Genomic DNA, 27,097 nt, shown 5'->3' with positions numbered 1-27,097 from the left:
GAAGGGGCTCGCTTGGAAATTCCTGCCTGTGCCTGACATCTTAGTTGTACCTGGAGAAGGCTTGGAGTCGGAGAAGAAGCTGGTTTTAAACAGCGGGTGTGTAGGGGTCCGTAGGTGATTTTATGTTAGTAGGAAGAGCAGAGCAGTCCAACCAGTGCTCATCTGGATTCCACAAGAGAAGCAGGTGTTCTAGAAATATCAGTGCTCGTCTGGGGAAGAGAAGATAATGATCTTCTGTGGCTCCTTGAGCTCCAGTCAAATGGGCAGCCTGTTCTTGTGGCTTCTGTAATCAAAGGGATCTTATTTCTTCCTGTGTGGAAAAAGTCCGCCCAGAGCTACCTCCAGAGAGAGGCCACAGTCCCGAGCTCCAGTTTGAAACAATTATTTAAATTTTGGTTGACTTCACCTGAGACCGTTTTCTGTTTGGCCGACTTATCACCCCCGTTTTCCCCAGACCCTCACCAATGCTGAGAAGCCTGTTTAGGGAAGCCCGGAGCGGTACTGACAGGGCCCTCCTACGCCCCGGGTGGGCCTCCCTGCAGTGTCTCCGACCGCTGTGGGACGGTAGGGTCGGGCTGTCCAGGCTTACACGACAGGTGAGAGCAGAAAGAACAGGTCTTTCTTTTCAACCTATTGGAAGGACTTCCCTTTTTTAAGCTTCTCTTTTTTTAACTTTTCATTTTAGAACAAATTCCACATTCACAAAAGTAAAAAGAATAGTGTCATGAAACCCTCCTACCAGCACGCAAGCTGCAGTAATGACCAACACGTGGCGGTCCCCTCCCCTGCCTCCATTATGTGGAAATAAAGGCCACATCTCGGTTGTTCTTGGTTTTGGGGTTTGTTTTTGTTTGTTTGTTTTTCCATGGCCTGATGGCTCGCTTGGTTGGAGTGTCGTCTGTGCACCAAAAGGTTGCAATTTTGATATTCCGTCAGGGCACACGCCTAGGTTGCAGGTTCTGTCCCCAACTGAGGCACCTACGGGAGGCAGCTGGTTAATGTTTCTCTCTCTCTTTCCCTTCCACTCTTTCTAAAATCAATAAACATATCCTTAGGTGAGGATTTTTTTTTAAAAAGGCCATATCAATTTTTTCCATAAATTAAAGTAATTTTTAAATGTAAGTGAACAAACAGAACTATGCCTGGGCAGCTCTTTTAGCTTTTATCATGTAGGTTTCTATGTGGAAAAGACCTTTTTATTTAAAAAAAGCTTATTTGGATGACTAGTCTGTATACACTATTGAATATACACTATTGAATATCTTTTTTCCATTCTGCAGACATTATCTACTACTTGTAAGGGGAGCAAAGCCTGGGCATCAGTTACTCAGTTCACTCTGATTATTCATTATACTGCACATAATAAGCTTTATGTACTTTTCTGTGTATATACTCACAATAAACAAAATAGAGGGTCCCTGATCTTCCAAGTGCTTAAAATTCAGTTCAGTCGCCAGATATTTGAGAACCAGAGAGACCACATGCAATTAAGTACCTGTCCCTTGAGAAGTATGGTAAGTGCATCATGGGAACGTACCCAGTGCAGTGGGTGGTCAGCTTCTGATTTCCTGGACGAGGGAGCACTGGAACTGACCCTGAAGGCCACGCAGATTTAGATTGATGGAAATGAGACAGGTAAGGGCAGGCACAGACAGCAACATGAAAGCATGGGGGCAGTTTTGGGCAGAGATGTGATGGGAAGTTAACCATGGAGAAGATTTGGGCCCCAGCTGTGCAGAGCCTTGAACACTTACGTCTGTGGTCCCCAAACCATGCTGAGGGGCCCCGGTGCCACTGGCAACTCAGAGAAATACTGCAGCTTGTTTCAAATTTTTGAGAGAAACAGCAGTGCTCCGCGAGTGCCAGGCACCGTGCTCAAGGTAGTTTATAGTTTCAACATGAGATGGGGTTGCTTGTCCTTCCAGTGATGGTTCTTTGCCCAGCTGAGTTTCTGGCAGTCACAGTAACAAACTCAAATACCAAGTGAACATCAGTGTGGAGTGGTAAGGAGGGCGGTGGTGTCTCATCTGATCACGAGAGTTGGAATATGTGCATCACCCAACAATTATACACATCCCATTAGTAAGTAATTATGGTTAAAAATGAAATAGACATTTTTCTTTCAATTTACATGCATTACTTTTTTCATGTGGCTTTTAAGTTGCCAGGCCCTAAAGTTGCTTGGAGCTAACTGCTTAATAAATGGAACTACTAGGTATTTCTTTTGGCTTCAGGCCCTCTGAAAAAATTACTAAGACACCAAAGGGTGCTGCGAACCAACAGAGTTTGGGAACCTCTGACAAGAGCCACAGACGTGGAAAGTGTTTGCGAGGCAGAGGGGAGCCGTTGTAGGATTTATGTGGAGGAAAGACATGAACAGATTGGCCTTTGTCAAGCCCTAGCAAGAGCGGGTGGGGTGCACGTCTGAAGGGCAGAGATCCAAGACAGGGAGCTGATTAGGAGGCTGCGATGTAGCCCCAGTGAGAAGCAGCGACTGCCTGATTTTGGCAGTGGTGAAGGAGGGCTTAGATTTTGAGAAATGTTTAACATGCCCAGTCTTCCAAAACTCAGAATCTAGTTGAATGGGAGAGGATTAGAATTAAGAAAAGGAGAGAGCCTAGGACAACGCCAGGTTTCTGGATTGCGTGACTGGGTGGAAGTGGGGCCAACCAGCCCATCGGGGGATTGCAAAGGAGGAGCCAGTTCAGGGGCGGGGGTATGACACGGTGGGGGGTTGAGATACCCCGTAAGCAGCTCGAAACGTGACTGGGTCCTGGACTCCATGCGAGAATGTTGTCAGGAGCCATGTGGAGACCTAATGAGAAAGACTTGCAAACGTTTGTTTGATCCGGTCACTGAAACTGGACAGTGGCAGTTTTGATCTCATTCTAGGGGTAGGGGCCAGAGGGCAGTGAGTTGCGAAAGGCACAGAAGACAAGAAGGTAAAACAGAGGATCCAGAGCAGCCATTTCCTAGGATGGCTCAGGTCGGAATTGCCCAGCATGTAGGAGAAATGCAAGCCTACCTCCAGAAGCAGCTCCCTGGGGAACAACCTAGAAATCAACATTTTAAAAACTGTGGGTAACTTGTGAATTGCTGGTGGAGTTGTGAAGTAGTACTACCACTTTGGAGGACTGTTTGGCAGTTTCCTGTCAAGCCTAACGTAAATAGTATATAAAGGCTTAGGCTTTCTACTCCTAGGTATTTTCCTAACAGAAATGAAAATACAGGTCCAAACAAAGACTTGTACACAAATATTTATAGCAGCTTCATTCGCATTTTTCCAGCCCAAAACTAGAAATACCCAAATGTTCATCAACAGTTAATTGTGATCTATCCATACAATGGAGTACTCTTCTGCCATAGAAAGAGAACAGAATATGATGCATGCAACGACATGAATGAATGTCAAAAACATGATGCAGGAAGAAAGAAGCCAGACACAAAAGAAAGAGACCCTACTGTATGAAATCCATTTGTGAAATTTTAGATCAAACACAATGAATCCATTAGTGGTTACATAGCGTAGGAATCAAGGATATTGCATCCATAGGGGTATGAGAAATGTTCAGGGGGATGGACATAATCTATATCCTGATTGTGAGGGTGGTTACCTGCATGTGTTCATTTTCCAAGACTCATTGAACTGCACACATAAAGTGGATCCATGAGGAGAGAAAGGAGAGCATGTGCGAAAGGGAGAAGGGGAGCCCGGAGGTTTGGTGCGTCAGAGGCAGAGGGAGGAGTGAGCCAGCCATGGGGACTTGAAGATCCTTGGAGACAGGATACTGCTTGGAGGCTTAGATCGATGAGTGTGGAATATCTACGAATATGAAGGTGAAACCATTGTCCTTTTATAGAGATGTGAAGGGAAGAGTGGTGGAGTTGGGCACAGTTGGAGGGTGAAGGGTAGGAAGTTTCAGAGGGTTCACTCTGCCCCCCTGTGCCACAGGAGGCTGAGTCCAGAGTGGAGAGAAGGGGGACCTTGAGGCCAGGAGCGAAGGTTTGAAACACCAGCTGCAAGGAACAGGGAGCAGAAGCCAACCAGAAGTGGATAGACTTACCTCCTCTGACATGGGGCCCAGCTGGCCATAGATGTATAATGGTATCTCCCAGTGTGAGTGTAGCATTTTCTTCAGCAGTGCTCAGAGGCTCTGTGAAGGAAGTGGGGATGCTGCATAGATTCTGGATTGAGGGTTGACAGAGCATAGTTGCTGAACTATTAGAAGTAATGAACGATGGATATCCATGTGGGGCAGGAATAGAAATAGGAAGGAAACTAACAAATATATTGAGCTCCTCCTGTGTGTCAGGCACTGTTTTATTAGATTTCTGGGATATAACAGACAAAAAAAGATGAATGCCAGCCCTTACAAAGTTTACAGTGGCTAGAGTTAGGCCTTAAATAAAATAAAATAAACTGTACTTTGAGGCAGTAAGCATCATGGAGAAAAATTAAGCAGGGAAGAGGTTAAGGAATCCTGACGGGTTGGAGGTGGTCAAGGAAGACCTCTCTGAGATGGTGACATTTGATCGAAGACCTAAGCAGAGGAAACAGCAAATGCGAAGGCTCTGGGGCGGGGGCATACTTGGCAGTATTCTAAGAAAACAAGGAGGCTAGCACTTCTTTTGGAGGCAAAAATATTTAAATTTTTACCCTCATAACTTAGGCAAAGGGAAGATGTGAACATCTATTTTGAGTGACTTCTGTCTCAAGTAAAAAGGAGCATTAGATTAGCACAAAGCAGGAACAATGCGTGTCCCATAATCTCACCCAGGTTCCTCCAGGTGTAAAGGTTGCACCTTTTCGGGCCTGACCCGCCAGGGGTGTCAGGTCGAGTCCCGTGGCTGCTCCCAGGGAAGCACTGAGCAGGTTCGTTTCTTCCCATGTTAACCCAGGAAACCAGTCACAAATTTCAGCCATTTAGCCATTTTCTCCTCTTCTGATATTTTTTCCTTTACCTGATATCCTTACTTTCAGCTGGAATAACACCCCTTTTTATACTTGTGAAGTAACCCCCTTTTTTTTCCTTTGTGAAAGTAAAACAGCTTTTGTCCTTATCAGCCTCTATATAGATAGAGTGGCTTATTTTGTGGCAGTATTTGTTTATATTCTTATAGTTAGGCCAAGTTTCTTTTCTCATGGCTGAATTTTTTTTTTTTTTTTTAAACAAGAATCTTGCCTGATACCAGTTCCCATTGTTAAATCAAAAAGAATCACCTTTTCGTGCTGGGCTTTCATTGCATGTTTTCAAATGATGCTTTTTGCTTTTAGCTTGCTGGCTTTCCCAATGTTTTTTATCTTTAACCTTTTATATTATGGAAAATTTCAAGCATATATATGTAGAGAGCGCAGTCGAATGACTGCCCCATGTTATCATATTCATCTTTAAACAGTTATCAACAGGCTGCCATTTGTTTTTCTTTTATCTGTTCCTCCACACGATTTTTTTTCTGTAGTATTTTAAAGCAGATCTCAAATTCAAATGATTTAAGGACAAGAAGGTAGCTGTTTGCCTGCCTCTGGGAGAGCTGTCTTCATGGCTGTGCTGTTGTGTGGCCTGGAGTTCTGCAGGTGTGTGTTGCGGGCCCCGTGCTGCCGAGTGGATGGGCATGCTAGGATGGCCAGAAGGTGCTCTTACTGGAGCGCGGCTCCTCCTTAGCCTGACAAACAGCGTGGTCCTCAAACATCTGTGCTCTTGTCCCACCCATCCCTTCCTGGCTCCTGCCGGTGACAGCCTGGAACCTTTCTGGTGCAGGGTATTTGGGGACCTGAGACCTCCATGTCAGGTGACCAGTGGATAAACTCTAGAAAACCAGGAAAATCCGCACCTGAAGATGAGTCCCTGAGAGTGAGCAAGCACTGTACAACAAAGATAGACTTTCGAACAGAAATTGAAATCCTATTGGTCTCCATGGCTTGTTTCTGGTGACTTGCTAGAATTTGGCAGTGTCCTCTTCCTCTGGAACAAACCAAAAAGATGCGTGCGCTCTTGACAGCTGTGCTTGCTTTGGGGTCTGGCATTCTTGCTTTTCCTGGCCGCAGGGCTGCGCTCAAGTAACCAGGCTGCCGCGGCACTTTGGCTGTTTCAGTGGGGTGAGCGCCACGTGCCCTGATTTCCTGTCTCTTGCATCAGTCTGTTTGTGAGCCTTTACTGAGAGGCGACTAATGGGAACAACAAACATATGCTTACTGACTGGAAGCTTTTCCTGTTTCCTAAAATGTTTTTGTTTAATGAATTGTTTATTTGCTGCCTACGGACTACATGTGGTGTGTGTACTTCTGTAGTTGTGAACACTGTATGCCTTCATGTAGGGGCTGGGCTTGTAAAGCAAAGTCAACAAAAGATAAGGCTTGAAAGAGCTTTCTTTGTCTGATAGTCCCAGCTGACTGGGAGAATTAGCTGCCTGTCACCGTAGGCAGAGCTGCAGGGCCTGGAACTCTGTGTCCAGAATCATATCACAATATTTGCTATCCTCATTCCCAGCTTTGAAGTTGTGGATGGTGTGGCTGTACAGCCCATGGGGATTTTAAATTTTTTACCTCACCTGAGGACATTTTTTAATTGCTTTTAGAGAAAGAGAAAGGGGGTGGGGGAGAGAGAAACAGCGATGTGCGAGAGACATCGATTGGGCTGCCTTCTCGTACATACCACGACAGGGGATCGAACCCTCAACCCATGTATGTGTCCTGACTGGAAATCAAACCCACAACCTTCCGGTTTGTGGAATGGTGCTCCAGCCAGCTGAGACACACCAGCCAGGGCTCCCCGTGGGGTTTTTGATTGCTAGAAATACCTCATTACTGTGCCATCTCATGCCTGTGGGTTTCAGCTCTGTCACGGCACTGCGGTGTCAGCGGCCTCTCTCCCCAACTACCGTCCACACCAAGGGATCAGACGCATCTTCTGGATTTGTGCTGGGGAGGACATACGGAAGGAGGAATTCTGCCATTTTGACAACTGCAAATATATCATTGACTTTGAGAAAAAAACTTTTTCATAATTTAAAAAGTAATGCCTACTTTTGTAGAAATTTGGGGAAATAGAGAGGAGGTGGGAGAGTCACTTATATTTCCAACCGAGATAACTTACAATTAGCATTCTTTGCCTCTGCATGTACTTTTTTCCATGTGCTTTGAAGGTTTTCTCCTTAGCTGCATGAATACTCTATGGACAATGTTATCTTTTCTCCTAAACATAATAATATAGAGATTTGTACATGTTTTTAAAATTTTATAAGTTTTTTAAGGAGCCCTAATTTTCTTGTAAGTGGACATTTCATAATTTAACCATTTTCCTGAATAGTTTAGGTCATTTGTAATGCAATCATGAGCATCTTTGCACAGGAAACATTTTCTGTATTTTGTGTTATTTTTATAGTAGACTTTGTAGAATCAGGAGGATGAACACTTGCGGGCTCTAAGATCGCCATATTGCTGCCCCAAAGGGGTGCATCCATTTTCTACCTAGTCAAATTCTCATCAACAGCAAGATTGATTCTTAGGCCACGGTTTTTGCTTTCCCTGATGGGAATATCTAGTACCTCTCCAAGTGTTTGGCAAGGTATTGATTTAGGTTTTACAAGTCCCTGATGTGTCAGGTAGTGACACTGTGGAGCCACTATCCACTATGGACTGTGACTGGTTCTTCTTCCTCTGTTCGTTCCCTGAGTTATCTGCACGTTTCTTAACAGTTGTTCCATTTCGCTGTCAGCTCTCTATCCAGTCTCAGGGACAGTCATAAGAGCTTACATTTACATTTCTGTGTGTGTGTTTTCTAAAGTGCCTTCACGTATGTTATCTCATGTAGGTAAATTTAAGTTATCGGTACAGCTTGTGAACTGGTCCTGAGAACTCTCTAGGAATCCTGGTATTTTAGAGTCTGTCTGATGATGCCTTTGTTCTTTTACACAGATCCAGTTCTGCAGGTTCCAACACATGTTGAAGAGTAAGTTTTCCCATTTGCTTCAGTACTTCCCTTTAATCCATTTTCTGAATTATTCAATATTTATGAAGCTAGTTGCTAAGAGTACATATGCATAAGTTTAAGGAAGAATGGGAATGACTGAGATGTAGAAAGTCTTACAGGTACTGTGATGGGAGCCTGTGTCTGGGAAGGGTACTCTGTTCCTTTGGGAGGAGTTCCTTTGGGGGCATTAAGGGGGAGTAAGGCAGTGGTATTAAAAGGCTTATTTGAGATGGAACTTAGGATGAGTTTTGAACTTAAGCTTCCAAGGAATGCCTAAGGGTTTAGATCTTTCCCTCTGGAAGTGTTAATTGTGGAGAACAAACACGAACGTGACCTGCTACTATAGTGTGTGTGTGAGAATAAAAGTTGCATGGCACCTGTAACAGCCTCCGGTGACAGTCCTTCCTAAGTAGAGAAGAGATTCATCCGAGGGTTCTGAGTGACCAGGTGTAGGCTTTAGCAGGTTAACTTGACCAAAGACCACCTCACACCTGCTGCAGGGGAAGCTACCTGCTGAGAGACTTTTATCCATGGCCATGGCAGGTTCTTTCTGGTATCAAGCCTTCGAAAAGTCTGCTTTTATTGCCTCCAGTTTAAAAATAAATGTTTGTTGAACCCTAAAGGTAGATTTGTTCTACCTGTTTACGTGCTGTGCCATGCTATTAAGTATTAATCGTTGAAGTTCTATATACAATTGACTTGGAAACTGAAAAGCAGACTCGTTGGGTCCTTTTCACTTATTTTATCCTCATCCAGACTGCTTTGACCCAATGATTTACTCTTCTTTGATGTTTCGCAATTTTTCTTTTGCGGATTGTTTTTTTCTCCTCAAGTACAGTATATACCCCACTAGGGATATTTTGTTTGTGCTAAAGTGAAAAAATAGTGGATGGACTCAGCTTGTATCCACCTTCTCTGTCTCCCTCCCCCAGTCCTGGCTGTGGTGGTTTGTTCTGTGCCCTGGGCCATCATTTATCATTGATACTTACTGCTTAACTTCCAGGCCTGCCTTCCTCCCAGACCCCAATGACGGCAGCCTGTACACACTTGGGGGCAAGAATAATGAAGGCCTGACGGTGAGTGTTCTCCAGAGGTTCTAGACCAGTGATCCTCCACTTTTGCACATTGAGGTCACCTGAGAACTTAAAAGACACACTGGGGGGATTCTGATTCAGGTGGTCTGGAGTGGGGCCTGAGCATCGGTGTCTTTGCATGGCTTCCAAGCTGAGCTTTTAAATGGCAGCCAGAGTTCAGAAACATTGACCTAGACCAGCAGGTTCTGATGGCCCAGCCAACACACTGGACAGGTATAGTACTCCCTTCAGTAACAGGGTTCACTCACACTAGTGATTCTCAAATTGGGGGAGGGGTGTGTAGTTTGAAACACTGCCCGTCCCCCTGCAGACATCCCCACATAGGGAGTACGTGATACGCTCATCTCCTTTTGAGAATCTAGACAGAGGTTCTCCACCTTAGCTACACATTGTAATAACCTGGAGAGATCTAAAGAAATACTGAGTCTAGGTACCAGTTTCCAAAGTTTCCATTTAATCAATGTAGGCATCAGGATTTTTAAAAACAACCCAGATAAGAGAATTTAGAAACAGGCCTCCACAGACGAGCACCTACCTGATTTGCGACAAAGGCAACACTACAGTGCAGTGGGGAAGGTTGGTCTTTTCAAAAAATGCTTTGCGTCAGCTGGGATATCCATAAGGAAAAAAATCTTGGCTCTTACCTCACACCAGGCACACAGAACTCTGTTCCAGACAGATTGCTTAGCTCAGCGCGACATGCGAAACAAAGCTTTAAGACAAAAAGTAGCAGAACGTCTTCGTGACCTTAGAGTAGGTTAAGATTTCATAAATAGAATACAAAACAAAACAAAACAAAACAAAAATGCCCCACACTAGCCATAAAGGAAAAAAATCAATATATTTAATTATATTCAAATTAGGAATTTTTTGTCTTTAAGAGACACAATTAAGAGAGGCAGGCCACATGTATTCACAATACCCATATCCAACAAAGTCCGCATATTCAGAATCTACAGGGTGGGCAAAAGCAGGTTTATAGTTGTTTTTGTGGAAAACAATACAATAATCAATAAATAATAATAAATAAGAATAAACTGTGTTTTGCGTATTCGCAACTATAAAGCTACTTTTGCCCCACCCTATATAAACAACTCTTATGGATTATTTTTAAAAGACAGAAAACCCAGTAGAAAAATGGCAAAAGTGGATTCCAAATGGTCAATAAACGTAGGAAAAGGTACTCGGCTTCATTAGTCATTAAGGAAATGTAAATAAAAACCACAGTATTGTACTACTGCCCACTCATTAGAATGGCTAATGAGAAAAATGGAGAAAGAAAAGAGGTAGGAGGAGGAGAGTTGAAGCAGCCAAAACCCACGTATGCTGCCGGTGGAAGTGCAGATGGGTATAACCAGTTTGGCAAACTGTTTGGCAGTATCTGTTACAGCCTTGTGGCCGTGATCTCCTCCTGGGTTATATACCCAACTGAGATGCATATATGTGTTCATCAAAAGAAAGGTGCCCGTATGTTCTGTGGCACTATTTATAATAACCAAGAAGTGAAAACTATCCAAATAGCATCAATAGTTGACAGTATAAAAAAATTATAGAATTGTTTACAATTTAATAGTCTACACCAATAAGTATAGTCTGCAACATGGATGAGTCTTGCCAAAATAAGATGGCAAAATAAGTTGGACAAAAGATGACAAACAAGCACATCTACACAATGAATGATTCATTACTACAGTGTAAAGCTCAGAGACAGGAAGAACTGGTCTATGATGTTTCGAAGTCGGGATAATGGTTACCCTGGGACGTCTCGACTGAAGAGGGGGCAAGAAGGGGCTCTCAGTGCTCGCAAGGTCCCATTTCTTCATCTGGGTGCTGGTTACATGGGCATGCTCACGTTGCAAAATGTAACCAAGCTGTACACTTCATGAGCTTTCTGTGTATAAGTTCTGCTTCAATAGAAAATTTAAAAGCCTCTGATGTACAGCCAAGGTTGAGAACCACTGGTCTAGACTGCTGTTGGCTTGGGAGCTCTAATTTGGGTATTTTAAAATTATTTGATGACTGCCTGTGGCTGAAACAGGTGGGAGAAGGGCAAGCCCTGTGTGGAGGTGTGTGTGTTTCACCTTCAGCATTTCTCCCCACATCACTAGAACTTCCATTTCCGAAGCCCTTTGTTAGCCAGAAACTGGGCTGTCACTATTGCCCCGGATTAGAGGAGCAGACACTGTGCCTGGGGAGGTGAAGGAACGTGCACATGGCCAAAGCTTCAAGCATTGGACTTATTGAAAACCAATATAACTTCCAAAGGATGCTCTGACTACCACTCCCCGTGCCTTCCAGCACTGCGGTTTAGCAGCTCTAGGAACAACATGTTTCCAGCCCGAGCCCTGAATCGGGAGGCTCCGCAGATACCACAGAACCCCAGGCTGGAAGCCTAGCAGTAACTTTCTGATTCTCAGAAACATCTGGCAGAAGCCCAGTCATTACAGCCTCTCTGGGGCATTTTTTTTCCTTTTCTAAGACTCAGCTTAAATGTTGGGGTGATGGGAAAATCCAAATGAATAATGATTTCAAGTTCTGTTTATTGAAGCAAGAGAGAAGTCTTTTCTTTTGTGGAGAAAAAGGCAGTGTAGTAGAAGCAGGTATCTGTAGAAGAGTTTCAAGAACACAGAATGTTCCAAAAATAAAGTCTACCGAAACATTCACCAAAAGGACTCGTCAGATGTCAGCTGTAGGCTCAGAAGAATCGGTTTTATGATGAAATGCAGTTGAAACCTGTGGATTTCTTTGAGTTTCTTTTCCTGGCACCTATCATAACTTCCTTTTAATACCAAAAGGTTCAGTTTTCTTTTGTTTTTCAGTAGAGAATTTTTTGCTGAAGAAAACATTAAAACTTCTTTTCCACTTCAGACTCTTATGTTGCCCACATAATGATGACTTCTCCTTTTTCTCGAAGCATCAGCTGGGCACCGCAATTGCTTCTCTCAGAATTAATGTTGTGGCTCACTCTCCCTCTGAAAAGCATTGATATTCTACTCAGTTTAGCTGGCCCTGGGTCAATTTTCCAAGACTGGAGACTTCTTCCCTCCCTCCCCTTAGAATTTCAAAGATTGTGTAACTCTCCATATTTGTGTAAGTCTTTTCAGAAAAGGTTTGCGTCGTCCCCAGAAGTGCTCTGGAAAAGAGACTTGGACGGGCCCATGGAGTAAAGGAGCTAGAGTTTGCTGTGCCAGGGACCTGGGGGCCGAGAGCCTGTCCAAAATAGATCTGGAGGCCCGGGGCTCCCCTTCTCCTTGGTTTCCAGTTAGAGAAACTCCCGCCTCCCATCACCAGCGCTTCCCTCTTTTTAGCAGAATTGGGTAACAAACAGATTGTGCCGTAAAATTGTAATAATTGCATAAGACTTGGTTAACTTTTTTCCTTTTCTTTTTTTTTTTTTAAAGAAACTTCCCTTTACCATCCCGGAGTTGGTACAGGCATCCCCGTGCCGAAGTTCAGATGGAATTCTCTACATGGGTAAGGGTTCCTGTTTTCCTCACTGAAACTTGGAGTTCTTTGGAAATGAGCCCCAGAACCTGGGGAAGTGGCGTCTCTGAGACAGAGGTGTGCAGTCCCTCCCGACTGGCCCTTCTGGGAAAGGTCTTTCTTGCCTCGGTTGGGCTTTTTCAATGCCAGGATCAACTGAACAATTAAGAAAGGGTTCCCCCCACTTGGGAACAGACTTGACACCATTAATATGGTTACTCATTTAACAAGCTTTTAGCTGCTGTGTTGACCTACCCCTGTGATTTAAAGATTGCAACATACCCAGAAGTAATTGGACGAAATTTTAAGTGAATACAATAGTCTGGGCCAAGAAAGGGAAGCCAGGCTCTTGCCTATTAATTATCGGGCTTTCTTAGTATTTCCTGCTATCAGAATATTGGATAAAAACTACACTTAACACCTTGCCTAGATAAGCTGCCTTCATACCTGCAGGGGTCACATCTTTCAAAGCATCGGATCACCTGCTTTCCTTTTACCCTGTTGCTGCCAAAATGTCAATAAAAATGCATTTGTAACACAAAGGAGAGCTGTATTTATCTTGAAATCATAGTAGTAATAATATCCTGTGTTTATACACCAGTTTCTGGAGGAACTGAAAGTGCTTACTGCCTGTTCCTGCTGCAGGAGCGCTGTGTGTATTTCTGGGCCTCAAGTGCAGGCCGAACCTTACTTTTTGGTAGGGACCCTAGGCTCTGGCTTCCTTTCACACCATCAGAGTGAAGACTGCCCCCACCTTCCCGCCCCTGCAGCCTAGGGAGTTGGAGGAAGTGCTCAGCCAGGCATTCTCTCCTCTGTGCCAGGCCCTCGGCCCCAGGCCCCTCTGAGCACCTTCTGACCATCTGTGTCACTGTTTTCAATACGGCCTTCCAGCTTTTGCCAGTAATTCATCACTTATGCTGCATTTAGGATATTGTGGTTCCATCATCTTTGTGTGGTGCCCTCTTGAGTGAGTCCATTACATGTTTTAGTGTGGCTGTCACTCAATCCATCCATTAAAGTGGTAGGTGGGTTATGGAGACTGTAATGGTCCTCAAAGTAACCAGAGTGGTGCCATGCCAAACGGAAAGGGATCATGGTCACAGCTGTCTGGCGATGTTTTCACTTATGTTCAGATTTTTTTCATATTAAGATTTGTTGCTGAGACTAGAAAGTTACAATCCATGGACAGGTATCAAACATGTGGACTTGGCATGTGTTCTACATCTGTTAGAGCTAAGCGTAGTTTCAGCAAATTCAGATGCCTGTGCCCTTCCTGGCACTCTGCTTCCAAGAATCCATTGAAATTGGCAACTTGGCCCATAAGTTAGGAAGATACAAGTGACCAGAGGCCAGGCCTTATGAAACAGAAATGGCACACACACATCACGGTGAACGTGTTGGCCTTCAGATGGGAGGCCCATGCTGCTAACTCACCGCTACCCTGATGCTCTGGGGTATATACTGTAGACACACAGCTCTGAGTTTCCTAAGTGTTGTCTGGTTGTGCCGCCTGCCTGTTCATTCCTTTTAATCAGCTGACCAAGGTGAGAGGTAGAGCCTGTGGCTGGGGAATGGCTTACTGGCTGGGATGGGGTTTGCACCAGGTTGCAACCAACTCTACTGCCCAGTCCCAGGTACCAGCTAATTAAAGATATAAACAAAAACTGTGGATCCTCTTTACAAGTGAGCTCATTAGTAGGGATGTTGAGGTGTACGAATGATGGTTACCAGAGAGATGACCCGCTGGGCACATTTCTATATTTATATAGATCTTAGTCTATGGGACAAGAACTTCCCTTCACAGCCCAGACTTGTAATATTTAAGGCCACTAATCAAAGCAATACAATCTAGGAGTTATTAGGTTTGGAGGAATTTTTATACACGATTAGGTTATTATACTATTATTAGACCCGGTGGCCCAAGAAATCTTACTATGTTCACGTTACCATTTACCTTGTCACCCTTGGAGCAGGGCGATCCTTTGACATCGTGAAAATTTCAGGCCTGTCCCTCGGCACAGAGGACGTCTTGGGCTGCTGGTTTGGCAGCAATATTTTTTCTGTATAGGACAAATGTAACCACAGTGTGTCCTGGTGACGTTTCAGGTAAAAAGCAGGACATTTGGTATGTCATTGACCTTCTGACCGGAGAGAAGCAACAGACCTTGTCCTCGGCCTTTGCTGATAGCCTCTGCCCGTCGACCTCTCTTCTGTACCTTGGGCGAACAGGTAGGAAGGGACCTTTTGTCATGTACAAACCTGCCTGTTTCCAGAAAGGACATGAAGTAGCTTCCCCTCAGGTCTCTGCCTCTGGACTTTGTTCTTGAGAAGGTGGCCAGAGCTGATTTCTCCAACACAGATTTTACCACATGGTTCCCCTTTCTCAGACCCGCTGTGATTCCCCATGCCTGGGATTATAGGCCTAACTGTACATGGCCCACAAAGCCCCAGGAATGCAGCTGCTACCTCTTTCACCTCCCCCTCCCTCATTTCAACATTTTCCAACCAAGATGAACTAGCTGCAGCTCCCAGAACAAGCAGTGCTATTTTTAAAAACTTGGACTAGAGGTCCCTCTCTCTCAGGTGTGCAGGTTTCTGCCTGTCTGGCCAGTGTCCTCTCTTTCTTCATATCATTGCTCAAAAGCCACCTTCTCTATGAATCCTGTTCCTTACTTCAGCTCCCTGTCCCTGCCCAGGACAGCGGCTGTTCCATCCTTGGGACACATGCCACATGGGCCCGTGACAGTGGCCATCTCACCTCCTGTCACCGGCCCTTTAAGGCATCAGCAGCACCCTCCTCAGCACACTATAGTCTATCACCTTTCTTTTCAGCCTCATCTTTTTTTTTTATTTTATTTTATATTTTTAAAATTTTTTATTGTTGTTCAATTACAGTTGTCCCCTCTTTTCCCCCCATTACTCTCCCTGCCCTGCTCACCCACCCTCTTGTATTCTTAATACTTGTCACCGCATGCTTCGGAGTCTGATGTGCCTACTTCCCGCCTCCCCTGCTGCACCATCAGCTTCCCGAGGGCAGGGCTTGGTTTTGCTCACCTGCCGTGTCTCCACGGCGGGCCCCTGTCCGACATGTAGCAGGTGCTCAGACGTTGGCGCGAGCGAGCGAGCGAGCGGGTGAGCCGGTGGATGCCGAGCCCCTTCACTGCGGGGATCTGCCTTTTTCATCGCACGTGTGCAGCCCCCGGCAGCTACCGGTGCTCCACACAAACTGCAGAGCAGACAGTTAACACAGGGCTCAAAGGGGGAGCAAGAAAACATTTAGAAGGAGAAAATTATACCCTACACCTGGAAAGAAATCATTACAGTTGAGTACTCAATTTAAGCCTAAACATTCAGGTAGGTAAGACTTTAAAAAGACGGAAGCTTCCTTCAGGTGCTCTGGAAAACAGTGCATTTTCTAAGGATGAGGAGACTAACCTGGGGCCCTGTAGGAGCTGGCTGGGCTCTCCTGTTATGATGGGGGAGGTCTCTATGTTTCATTACCTGTTGCTGCGTAACAAATCACCCTAACTGAATGGCTTCAAACACTAACACTTCACTGCTCAGGATTCTGTGGGTCAGAAATTCAGGGACCGCTCAACAGACAACGGATGGTCTGTACTCCACATGCTGTTGGCTGGGCTCACTCAGATGTCGACCCTTGGTTCAGGTCCACACAAGAGCTTGGACTTCTTTCCATGACAGCTGGGTCCCCCCCGCCCCCTCCCCCACCGCCACCAACCCGTTAAGTAAGCGTGGATGTTAGTTACCATGCCTCTGAGGCCTGGGCTCAGAAGTTCCGGAGCCTCCTGACTACTGCAGTCTGTGGGTCAAAGCCAGTCATGAGGCCAGGCCAGAATCAAGGGCTGGGGAAATAGACTCAGCCTCTGATGGGGAGACTGGCACGCACATGGCAGGGATGGGGATGGTGGTGATGATCTTTTTACGCCTCCCTCCAGCTACAATAGTTTACGGCCCTCCCACATGCAAAATATACTCAAATGTACCCCCGAGTCCAGTCGCAGCATCAGTCTCAAAATGCAGCCCCTCGTGATCTCCATCAGGTTGGGAGGCGGGCAAGGCCGGCGTCGTGGTGACACAGATCTCCCCACAGCCAGGGAAGCGGTGGGAGGCTCATGCAGGCGCTGGTGCTTCGCGATTCTGGGACCCAGCCCGAATGTTTCCAGGTCCCCCTGCTCTGAAGGCAGGAAGGTTCCCTGATTAGGGCCTAGTCTTGCCTTCTGGGGATGGTTCCCTGGTACATGGTTTTCAGCAGCTCTTGGTCCTGCCCTCTGAGAAGACCTTTCTTTTCCATAAGAAATGGTTAGTGTTTTACAGCTTTCTTAATCTGTTTCTTGTCCATTGAAAGTTGGGGGTTTTTGTTGTTTGTTTCATTTTGACTGTCTCTGGTTCTTTTAGTCCAGGCTGATATTACTCCTTTTAAAACTTTGTGAACTTTGCATGTGTCAAACTATAGTCTATTCTATTAGACAAAGCCATACCCACACATCTTTCTACTTTGTGCTATGGACACCACTCTTAAGAGTTCATAGAGCCCTCTTACATACCAGAGGGCTATGAAATACCACTTAAATCTTTCCAAAGTCTCCAAGAAGGGCCACTGCTTCACCCTTGACTTGATCTTGACCCTAAAGCCATGTTTTACATTGAGGATCTTTTTCAGCTGGAATGTCAGTCCTGAACCCTCTATATTTCCTCTCTCTATTTAGATTGAAAACTGAGTTATCCCTTCTTTAGCTTATCTGTCTTGCATTTTATCATATGCAGTTAAGAGAAACCATTCAGCACTTCCTGCTTTCTGCCTGGAAATCCCTTTAGCCAGATCCACTAGTTTGTTAGGTACTTTCTTTTTATTTTCTAAGTGTCTGCAAGCAGGAGTCTTCCAGCTGTGTCACCACTACATAACCTGGGTCACCCCTTTTCAGCTCCCAGCAACAGTTTTCTTATTGCTCTTTCAGTCTCCACGTTGACCTTTCAGCCTCCATTTGCTACCTGGTCCCAGTCGATACCACACACTTTAGGTTTTTGTTGTGGCACCTTCCCACTTTTGGGCACCAATTTCTAATATCATCTATCTCTTGCTATGTAATAAACTATCCCAAGACTTAAGTGGCATAAAACAACACCATGATATCGCTCATAATTCTGTGAGTCATGAGTTCAAGGGCACAACCAAGGCGGCTCGTGACTGCTCCACATGCTGTCAGCTGGGTTCACGTGTGTGTCTGGGACTTCAGTTTTCCACGTGGCCTTTTCTCTTTTCCGCATGGATGGTCTGGACCTTTTTTACAGGCAGTTTAGTGGGGAGTTGTCTGTTGTAATTTAGATAAGGTCAGAACCCCAGTAGGTGCTGTGTCCCCCTGCCTCTCCATCTCCTGCTCCCTCCCCCTGGGTAATAGGCTGTGTGTGTTCCCCAGAATACACCATCACCATGTATGACACCAAGACCCGAGAGCTCCGGTGGAATGCCACTTACTTCGACTACGCAGCCTCGCTGCCCGAGGACGACGTGGACTACAGTAAGTGCTCCTGGGAGCCTCCATGAGCCTGGGTGGCACTTGCAATCTGTGAGGAGAAGGTCGCTCCAGAAGAAAGGCTGGATTTTCTTTTAAGATACTTTTGGTCCCCAGGTTCTGGACTTTCCATGGACTTAGAATAAACACTTAAACAGTCAGTGCTGAAGGCGGGGTCCTGGTGAGAAGTGTGGAGGGAAACTCAAGTCACATGGCAGCAAGTCTAACCTGAGAGGAGGGAGCACACACTCTGCTGAGTCCCTCTGTGTCATAGAAGGAATTTGCTAGAAGCCCGTGGGAAGCAGAATTACATATCCACTCATGACACTAGCAACTCACTGCCTAAACGTGGCTCATCCTGTAGTTATTTCTCTAGTAAACATTCCTCTGACTCAAATGAAAACTAAAAACCAATTTTGCCGACTTAACACTGGTATCTGGAAGTCTGACAGGAATCCCCTCCGTGGTCAGATGTGATCAACTCTGACTTTGAGCTTGATCAATAGGTTTGACGTCATTCCTATAAATGCATCTCCGTAGGCTTCCTTCTCCTCAGTAACTTCTCTCATTCATCGAATGGAATGCTAAAGAACATCACCAAGTAAATCGCCTTCCAGAGAGTGATCTGTCTTACGTTTGTAAACCAGGCAGCTGTCGGTGTGTTGATGTTGTAGAGCCTGAGCAAGCTCACTGAAAACGGGGGAGGTCTGAGAATGCCCCACAAGTCTTGTCTCCTCTAACTGGATGGCTGCAACTTGCCGGGAAACTAGAGGATGTGGTTGCAAGATGGGGCGAGATACGACATGGCTTTGTTTATCTGATCTGTGCAGAGATGTCCCACTTTGTATCCAATGGCGACGGGCTGGTGGTGACTGTGGACAGTGAATCTGGTGACGTCCTGTGGATCCAGAACTATGCTTCCCCTGTGGTGGCCTTCTATGTCTGGCAGCGGGAGGGTCTGAGGAAGGTGATGCACATCAACGTCGCGGTGGAGACCCTGCGCTATCTGACCTTCATGTCCGGGGAGGTGGGCCGCATCACCAAGTGGAAGTACCCCTTCCCCAAGGAGACGGAGGCCAAGAGCAAGCTGACGTGAGTCAGGGTCCTCGGGGCAGGAGAGGGCTGCTGTGACCGTGACCTTCTGGTCCTGCTGCAGTGCGCCGCGCCGCACACTAGGGGCCAGGGCTCAGCGGCTGTCCCTGAAGTCAGGAGGAGCATGGGGAACCAAAACTGGCTCATTCAGAAGCCCACGAATATAAGAACGGGGGATCCCCTAGCTGCTTCAGAATTCTTGAATAGTAAATAAATTAAAATGATGGGTGGGGACAGGAAAGAGACAGCCAGTATTCACGGTACAATTTGGATAGATCTCAGGTGATAGGACTATAAGACATGCATTTATTTTTCAACTTTCTGTGTTTTCTAAATTTTTACTGTAAGTTATATTCATTTTAAAAATCAGGAGAATAGGGTTACGATGTGTGTGTCTAAGATTCAGCAGGCTTGTGCTCTCTCCATTCCCTCCTGTTAATAGGTCACTCGGTCTTGCTGGGCCTCAGTTTCCCACTTTAGAGAGCTGTTGGAGAAGATCAAATAAGATAATATGCATGAATGTGCTCTCTAAATGATCCCCCACCATTCAGATATGGTTTGTGTTGAGAGAAGTTTCCAGAATTGAGTAGACGACCAGCCTGAAACTGGCTATTGACAGTAATAACCAGAGGGTCTGCCACCACAGACAAAGCCAAACCACACCCCCTCCTTGATGGCCCAGACAGGACCAGACCATGCTGCAGGGGACTGGAAGTCTTGAAATTTTTTGTACAAGCCTTGGCTTTAGGCATTCAGATTAGAGCACTTGGCTGCTTCTCAGGGGTTCTGTAGACTCTCTAGACTTCTTAAGAATCACAGAACAGGATGCTGGTGATTTAGGTGTCAACTCAGTTGTCAATGTGTGCTGGCCTGGGCCACCTAAGAGGCTTTGCAGTGATTGCAAGCATTCGGTCTCTCGCATGTGATCATTGCATATAGTCCTTTCTGCAGGCCACCATGGGGATGGTCAAGTACAGCCCTGCCATTTGCAAATGAGGAAACTGAGACTGTGCGTGACAGCTGGGACCTGCCGCCCAGTTCTCCTAGTTGTCAGGGTAGGACTCTTGCCTTCACACCCCCAGAGAGTGCTTAGGAGCTACTCTGGATATTCTTCTGGGTGGTATGTGGGGCTGTAATTCTTCTCTCCCAGAAGCCCAGAATTTAAAAGACTGTGGGATGCATGCCTCTGTTTTTTTCCTAGGCCCACCCTGTATGTTGGGAAATACTCTACTAGCCTCTATGCCTCCCCCTCAATGGTGCATGAGGGTGTTGCCGTTGTGGTAAGTCCTCTGCCGGGAGTGGGGAGTCTCACCGGTGCAGCCTCTTAACTGCTCCTGTTGCGTTTTCCGACAGAATGACTTTGTATCATAGATAAACATCTTGTTGGTTAAGAATGCAAAACATAGATCTTAGATCCTCAAAAACAATTCCTACACATACCACCTTCTCCTTTCGTGGAATGCTGCATGAAAAAAATCAGCCCTAGCCACGCCCCTTTGCTTTTGTGTTCAAGTTCAAACTGCCCAGGCTGGTGTTCCCAGCCCTCGTTCCAGTCCCGTGGTGCCCTTCCACTGCACTGCTAGTGTCCAACCAGGTACCTCTTCTCACAGATTTCAGAAGTTCCGTGTTCTTCTCTCTTAGCCTTTGTTTAGGCTGTGCCTCACGCTTCCAGCCCTCTCCCTTCTTTCTTTTCCCTACTCAGATCCTTTTCATCCTTTTGTGACCTATCCAAGCCTCCTTGGCTCCTGCCACCATGCCTCTAATACACCGTCTCCAGGCATCTGAAGCCTTATGACCCTGGCTACTCATTTGGTCCTTACAGTGTTTGAGCTGTTTGGTTGGCATCTCTTGTCTTTCCAGTGAGTCGCGTTGGTCATCTGCTTCTGTGATTAGGGCAGCACTTGCATCAGTTGAGCTCCAGCAGTGCCCGAGCCAACAGCGGGCTCGTGGCCGGAGCTTACTGCACCCTGGGCAAGTGCATCGACTGTGGACTGGTAGATGCCCTGGCATTCTCCCTCCCTTACCCTGCTTCTCACAGTAGCCACTTGGAATTCCACACACACACTTCCTGGTCCCAGTTCCTGGACAAAAGAATTTAAAAAGCAGTCCATGTTGAAGTCCTCAGCTCAGCATTGTCACCTCTTGAGGGAGGAGCCTCTCTCCTGCCCAGTCTTGCAGCCTTTGTGTCTTGCTCTGTCCTGGGCCAGCCCCACCTGGATGTATGACAGTCCCTTACTTGCTTAGGACAGTCACAGGGAAATTCTTCTGCTCATCTGCAAGGGCTGCCCCCAAGGCCTCACTTCAGTTCTGTCTCCACAGCCCCGAGGGAGCACTCTTCCTTTACTGGAGGGTCCCCAGACAGACGGTGTCACCATTGGGGACAAAGGGGAGTGTGTGATCACACCCAGCACAGACCTAAAGTTTAACCCTGGGCTCAAAGGAAAGAACAAGCTCAACTACTTGAGGAACTACTGGCTTCTGATTGGTGAGTTGGTTTCCCCATTGTTTCAGGTCTCCTGCTGCCTCCTGGTGGACAAAGCTGACCTTGCCAGGTCCAGTTAACTGCATTGTGCTCAGTTCCCATCCTAGTTGGTCTTTCAGACCTTGAACATTTTTACCCTCAGGGGAAATACACAGGGTAGCTGTGTTGACAAATCAGTTCTTAAAAATCGTTTAATGTTCCGAAACTCAAGTACTGAGTACAGTCATATGTTGCTTAACGATGGGGGTACAGTCTGAGAAATGCATCATTGGGGGTTTTGTCATTTTGCAAACATCCCAGAGTGTACTTACACAAACCTGGGTGGCGCGGCCTAGTACACACCCGGGCCCTGTGGTCCAGCCTGTTGCTCCTGGGCCCAGGCCTGTTACTGCACAAGACAACACGAGATTAAACCAAGCACAAGAGAAAATGCTGCAACAAGAGGCACAGTGAACATGAGGTCCTACCAGCATAACAGGGTGCACTGTTTTACAGCAAACTGTTTTGTTATGAATAGAAAGAGGACACTCTAAAATAACAATAAAAAGCATAGTATGGTAAATGCATAAACCAGTAACAGAGCCGTTTATTGTCAAGTATTTTGCATTGTGCATAACTGTGCACCATACGTTTATATGGCTGGCAGCGCAGTAGGTTTGTTGACCCCAGCATCACCGCAAACTCGTGAGTAATGTGTTGTGCTGCAACCTGACGGCAACGTCACTAGGTGACAGAAATTTTTCAGCTCTATTATACTCTAATAGGACCATCGTCATATATGCAGTCCATTGATAACCAAAATGTCATAACGTGGCACATGACTATAACAAACTTTGTTCAATTATCTGATGCATTGAACGTAGGGTGTGTGCTGGGCATTGGCGCTAAGCTCTTTAGAATACATTTCCTTATCTTTTGTAACGTCCCTTGTTACTTCCATTTATAGTTAGGGACACTGGGACAGTTCCTATGGAAGAATTCACTTGGAGTTGGTGTCGGTGTGGGGGAGCGGGAGGGGAGGAGAGGCTGAAGGCCAGTAGGGACGGAGAGTGGTGAAGAGCCAGAGGCTGGACCTGAGTCAAGGAGCCACAGCAGACATCCTGCGTGTGTGTGTTGAGGAGGGGGCCCTTTTCCTTCTCTTCTGCTGTTGCTGCCATCACTAACGGCCCTGGGGTTGGATTGGAAACCCTGTCAGCCAGCGAGATAAGAAATCAAGATGACACCCAAAGGCAGTGAGTGTGACCAATGAAGGCGTAGGTGAGAGGCACTGTGTCTCTGGCAAGTGTCCCAAGTACTTAAAGCAGGACAGAGTTTTCTTGAATCTGTTTTGCTCGTCCTGGGCCCCCACCCCAAATCTGCTGCCTCCCAGCCCCAGAGGCGGTGAGAGGTGGGTATGCAGCCCGAGGGGGTAGTGTGGGCAGGAGGGAAGCGGGGTGCCAGAGTGCACCAGGGCTAGTGAGGTTTCTCCTCGTCATTCTCCCTCTTGCTGCTCTCCGCTGACTGGTCCCTGGGCAGAGAGAGGGCAGAGCCGGGGGCGCTGGGAGAGTGGGGTGGAGCAGCTTGGTGGAGTGCGGGGCCTTGGGGGCCGGATCTGCCGTGAGCTGTGACCACATATGGCAGAGAGGAAACTGGCTGCACTCAAGTCCTGCTCCTTCCCTCTGCAGCTGTCCAGTTCTTGTTCTTCTGTGTTTACCCTGACTCCTTATAGCCATTTTTCATCTAGTTATTATTTTTTTAATATAATAATGGGCAAAGGAGATGACAAAATAATTCCACCCTTTTTTTAATAAAACAAATAGTTTGGAAAATGTGTGAATGGGCCCACAGTAAGGAAAAAAATGACAAGGCTACTTATTTTTCTGTACCAGTTAAAGGGGACGTAGACTGCCCACTAGTGGTTAAGAAGTGAAAAAATTATTGGAAACAGGAAAGATGTGTGCAAGACTATAAAAAATGTGGGGGAAAAAATCTTCATGGCTCAGTTGCAAAATGACATCCTTTTAAAATGGAAAAGTTGCCCAACTAAGAAAACTGAAAAACCTAACAAAGTATAAAGAAGTAATTAGGGAAGCATCCCACAGTTCTGAAGGCCCTTTTGAGGAACCCCAAAGCCTAGCCATTTTTAAATAAGGCCATGAAGCTACTTGATAGTCTTTATGTGGACTGGGGCCACAGGTCAAGGATATGCTCTTTCATGTTGAACTATGTATGTTCTTTGATGTGTTTTTTATAGAAGAAATTAAGGATGTCCCCACATCACATTAATCTTGAAAATAAAAATGAGTCCATTTAGCTTGAGTGGCATGGTCTGTGGTGTGCCCCAGAGCAGCGGTCCTAACTTGGGGTGCTCTGTTTCACCTGGGAACTTTGTCAGTTAGGCACCTGAGATCCCTGGAGATCCTGATTTAGCAGATCCAGGGCAGGGCCTATGCTCTTGCTCTGGAGTCCAGACATAATTGATCATGATAGACAAATCACTAAAACCCAGGTACCATTTGCATAAAAATATTTCAGATCTTATGATTATATTTGTAGCATAGTTGCTTCAGAATGTGAAGCATGATATTACTAAAGGCCCAGTTATGGGCCTTTACAAGAAGAACTGTCTGTAAGAAGAACTACAAGAGGAAGAGGAATTCAGGCTAATCACCTCCATGGCAGTCTGTTGGTGGGTGCCCTACCAGAGGGGCAGGACTTGGAGCACTAAGAGCTGGGGGCGGGGGCAGGCAGGACACTGCAGCCCAAGGTGGTGGTACGTGGAAGGCACAGCTTGATTTCTCTTAGAGCGAAGGTCTTCTTTTAGCATCAGAGGCACCCGGGGATACTTGCATTCAGATCCCTGGGCCATACCAGCAAGTCTGAGTCAGAGGTCTGAAGTTTCCCAGCTAAGCATGCCTCAGAGTTCTTTGGTACCAGGAGCAACTAGTGGGGGTTCAAAACAGAATTAGGCTTCTCTTAAAGAACAGTGTTATGTTGTCAACAGAGAACTGACTTAAAGATAGGGACTTAAAGGGGGTTTTTCCAGATCAAGAAATGTACATAGGTTGGACTAGCTCTTGTTTGTTTGTATCTTGGCAATACATGATAACCCTTTGAAAGGTTTGGGAGAGTAGCAGAAAGACCACAGTGAGATCTGATCTCAGGGACAGAACAAACAGGAATGCATCGGTGCCGGCAGCCCAGTACGAGGTGAGCTGGCCCTTTTGGGTGGTCTGTGGAGTCATTTAATTTTAGAGCTAAACATATTATCAAGCCATATTAAATCCCGATTTCTTACTTCATTCAACCCTATCTCTCTTTTGCTCATTTTTATACAATAGATGCTCGATATTCATTTTATACAATAGATGCTCGATAGTGCAGTGACGTTACAAGGGTAAATGTTGAAGGGAGAACTCGTTGAACTTTTAACAAAGCTTCGTAATGTGTTAGCAGCGGACAACCCAGGTTAGGAATTACACATGCAAGTCTTGCTCTGGAATGTGTCCCCAACATCTGATTCCTCTCCTGACAAGAAGACTTTTCCCTCCTCAATACAAGATTCAGGATACTGTGTGCATGCCATTAAGTAACAAAATCTCTTCTTGATGAGAATTTCCTGGTCACTGCCTCTCATGTTCTCCCCCTACAAACGGGAGTGTTTGCATTGTGGGCCCCTCAGTGAAGAGCAACTGCTGCCTGAGCTTAGCATTGAGTGCTCCCGCCACTTGGGCCACTGGACACTGAAAGGTTTTGTTTCCTCTCCTAGGGCACCATGAAACCCCGTTGTCTGCGTCGACCAAGATGCTGGAGAGATTCCCCAACAATCTGCCCAAACACAGGGAAAATGTCATTCCTGCTGACTCAGAGAAAAAGAGCTTTGAGGAAGTGAGTGGGGAAGAGAACGGTCGCTGGCTCATCGTGTTGGGTGTCGGGGGATAAGGCCTTGGCCTTGCCTTAGAGCTCGCAGTCTACTCAGGAGGGAAGAGGAAGGCAAGGGAGTCCACGGCAAATCACAAACTGTTAAGGACTGATGGGGAGGAAGGGGATGGCGATTAACAAAAGCTGGGAGGGAAGGCAGTAGACCAAATGGTGGGGGAGAGGCAGAGGGCACTGGAGCGGGGAGAACTGCAGAGGGAAAGGCCTGGGGGCAGGACTCACCTTGGTGTGTCCAGGTGTGCGGCTGAGGAGACAGGCCCGACCGGATCTGAGGCTACCGAGTGGGCACCAGTGGGAAACAGGATCACTTGGCTCCAGAAGAACCTTGTTACCAAACCTTACCAGCCCTGGCAGCAGAGTGAAGACAGAGAGAAGTGGGGAGACCTGAAGTTCTGTGGCCACTTGGTCTGGGGGAGGGGGGGTCTGGCAGGCCCCAGGGCATGTGCAGAAAGCAGTGTGGGGCCGCACGAGGCCTACTCAGGTGGGAGCTGCCATGAGGCTGTGACCTGGGCTGCCCTCCTGCAACCCTGCGAGATAGAGTGTGCTAGTCAGGGTCCTCTGCCACCCACTTTAGGGTGATTTGAGGCAGGTTTAATAAGGGGCTGCTCCCACAGGGGTTCTCTTACTAGTTTGGCCTGGAGCAGGAGTGGAGGGCGGGGAAAGGGTCCGCACACCAGGAGCCTAGAACTTCAGCTGAAGGTAGTCAGCAGCTCTGCAGAACTTGACCTCCTTCTCCTCCCTCGGTCTCCCCTGTGGCGTCTTGATAGAAACCAAAGGCAGGGGACACCATTGCTCTGCCCACATGGCGCAGCTTTCTGGGGCACAGAGAGGTGGAGAAGGCCAGAGAGCGCTGCTGTGGGCGGGGTCGGAGCAGGTCAGGGGGTGGGGGTGCAGGGCCGTTTGGGCCTGGCAGCTCCTGCAGCCCTGTCATGGGGGCCCGGCGACTGAGAGGGGGCCTGGGCTATGGGCAGGGTCAGAGGATGAGGACAGTGGCTGGCTGATGGGGGACCACGATCACAAGGTGCACTTTAGGGATTTAGATTTTAAGGAGAAGAAAATCACATTTGCATTTAAGATTCCAGGGCCAAAATTCTGCATTGTCCCTCATGTCTGGAGGTAGCCAGGTTGGGAAGTTACAGTGAGGCCAAAAACAGTGATCTTGAGTAGTGCTGATGCCGTGAAGTTTTGATCTGATTTTGACTTTGTTAAAAGTCAAGCATATTCGTGACTAAACACTTAGAAAATAAAAGTATAGAGAAGGAAATCAGACATTACCCTTAATCTGACACCCAGAGATACCCGTAGTTGAGATTTTCATATTTAATCATTGAAGCTGGAATGAAGATAGTCTCCTAGAAGTCCGTTCACATATTCTGAGGTGCATTTATGGGGTAACAAGACTTAACTGTTTTTAACATATACCCTTGAGCAAATATAACCCAATGAGTGTTGTCCCCCATCACACGCTCGGCAAACATTCCTCAGCTGCCTGCTACACAGCAGCCATGCCACATGCCCCCGTAAACG

General features: G+C 46.5%; 1 protein-coding gene across 2 annotated transcripts in view; it reads left to right on the top strand.

Annotated features, from left to right (window-relative positions):
• ERN1 (endoplasmic reticulum to nucleus signaling 1) overlaps window positions 1-27,097 on the top strand; it is a 77,799-nt gene that overhangs the window by 33,767 nt on the left and 16,935 nt on the right. Inside the window, exons 3-11 of one of the 2 annotated variants that reach the window (XM_054573025.1) lie at window positions 7,916-7,949; window positions 8,974-9,046; window positions 12,466-12,538; window positions 14,654-14,776; window positions 17,983-18,084; window positions 18,909-19,170; window positions 20,372-20,450; window positions 21,490-21,655; window positions 25,401-25,519. In XM_054573025.1, coding sequence (XP_054429000.1) covers window positions 7,916-7,949; window positions 8,974-9,046; window positions 12,466-12,538; window positions 14,654-14,776; window positions 17,983-18,084; window positions 18,909-19,170; window positions 20,372-20,450; window positions 21,490-21,655; window positions 25,401-25,519 — 1,031 coding nt within the window. The remainder of the gene's footprint in view (window positions 1-7,915; window positions 7,950-8,973; window positions 9,047-12,465; window positions 12,539-14,653; window positions 14,777-17,982; window positions 18,085-18,908; window positions 19,171-20,371; window positions 20,451-21,489; window positions 21,656-25,400; window positions 25,520-27,097) is intronic. The other variant, XM_054573026.1, reaches the window with a different exon arrangement.

This window comes from Pteronotus mesoamericanus, unplaced genomic scaffold (assembly GCF_021234165.1).
Source record: "Pteronotus mesoamericanus isolate MK-2021 breed Mesoamerican mustached bat unplaced genomic scaffold, CSHL_Meso_final contig_246, whole genome shotgun sequence".
NCBI classification, from domain to species: domain Eukaryota; kingdom Metazoa; phylum Chordata; class Mammalia; order Chiroptera; family Mormoopidae; genus Pteronotus; species Pteronotus mesoamericanus.
Note: the sequence above shows the minus strand (reverse complement) of the source record. Positions and strands in the feature narration are given on the sequence as shown.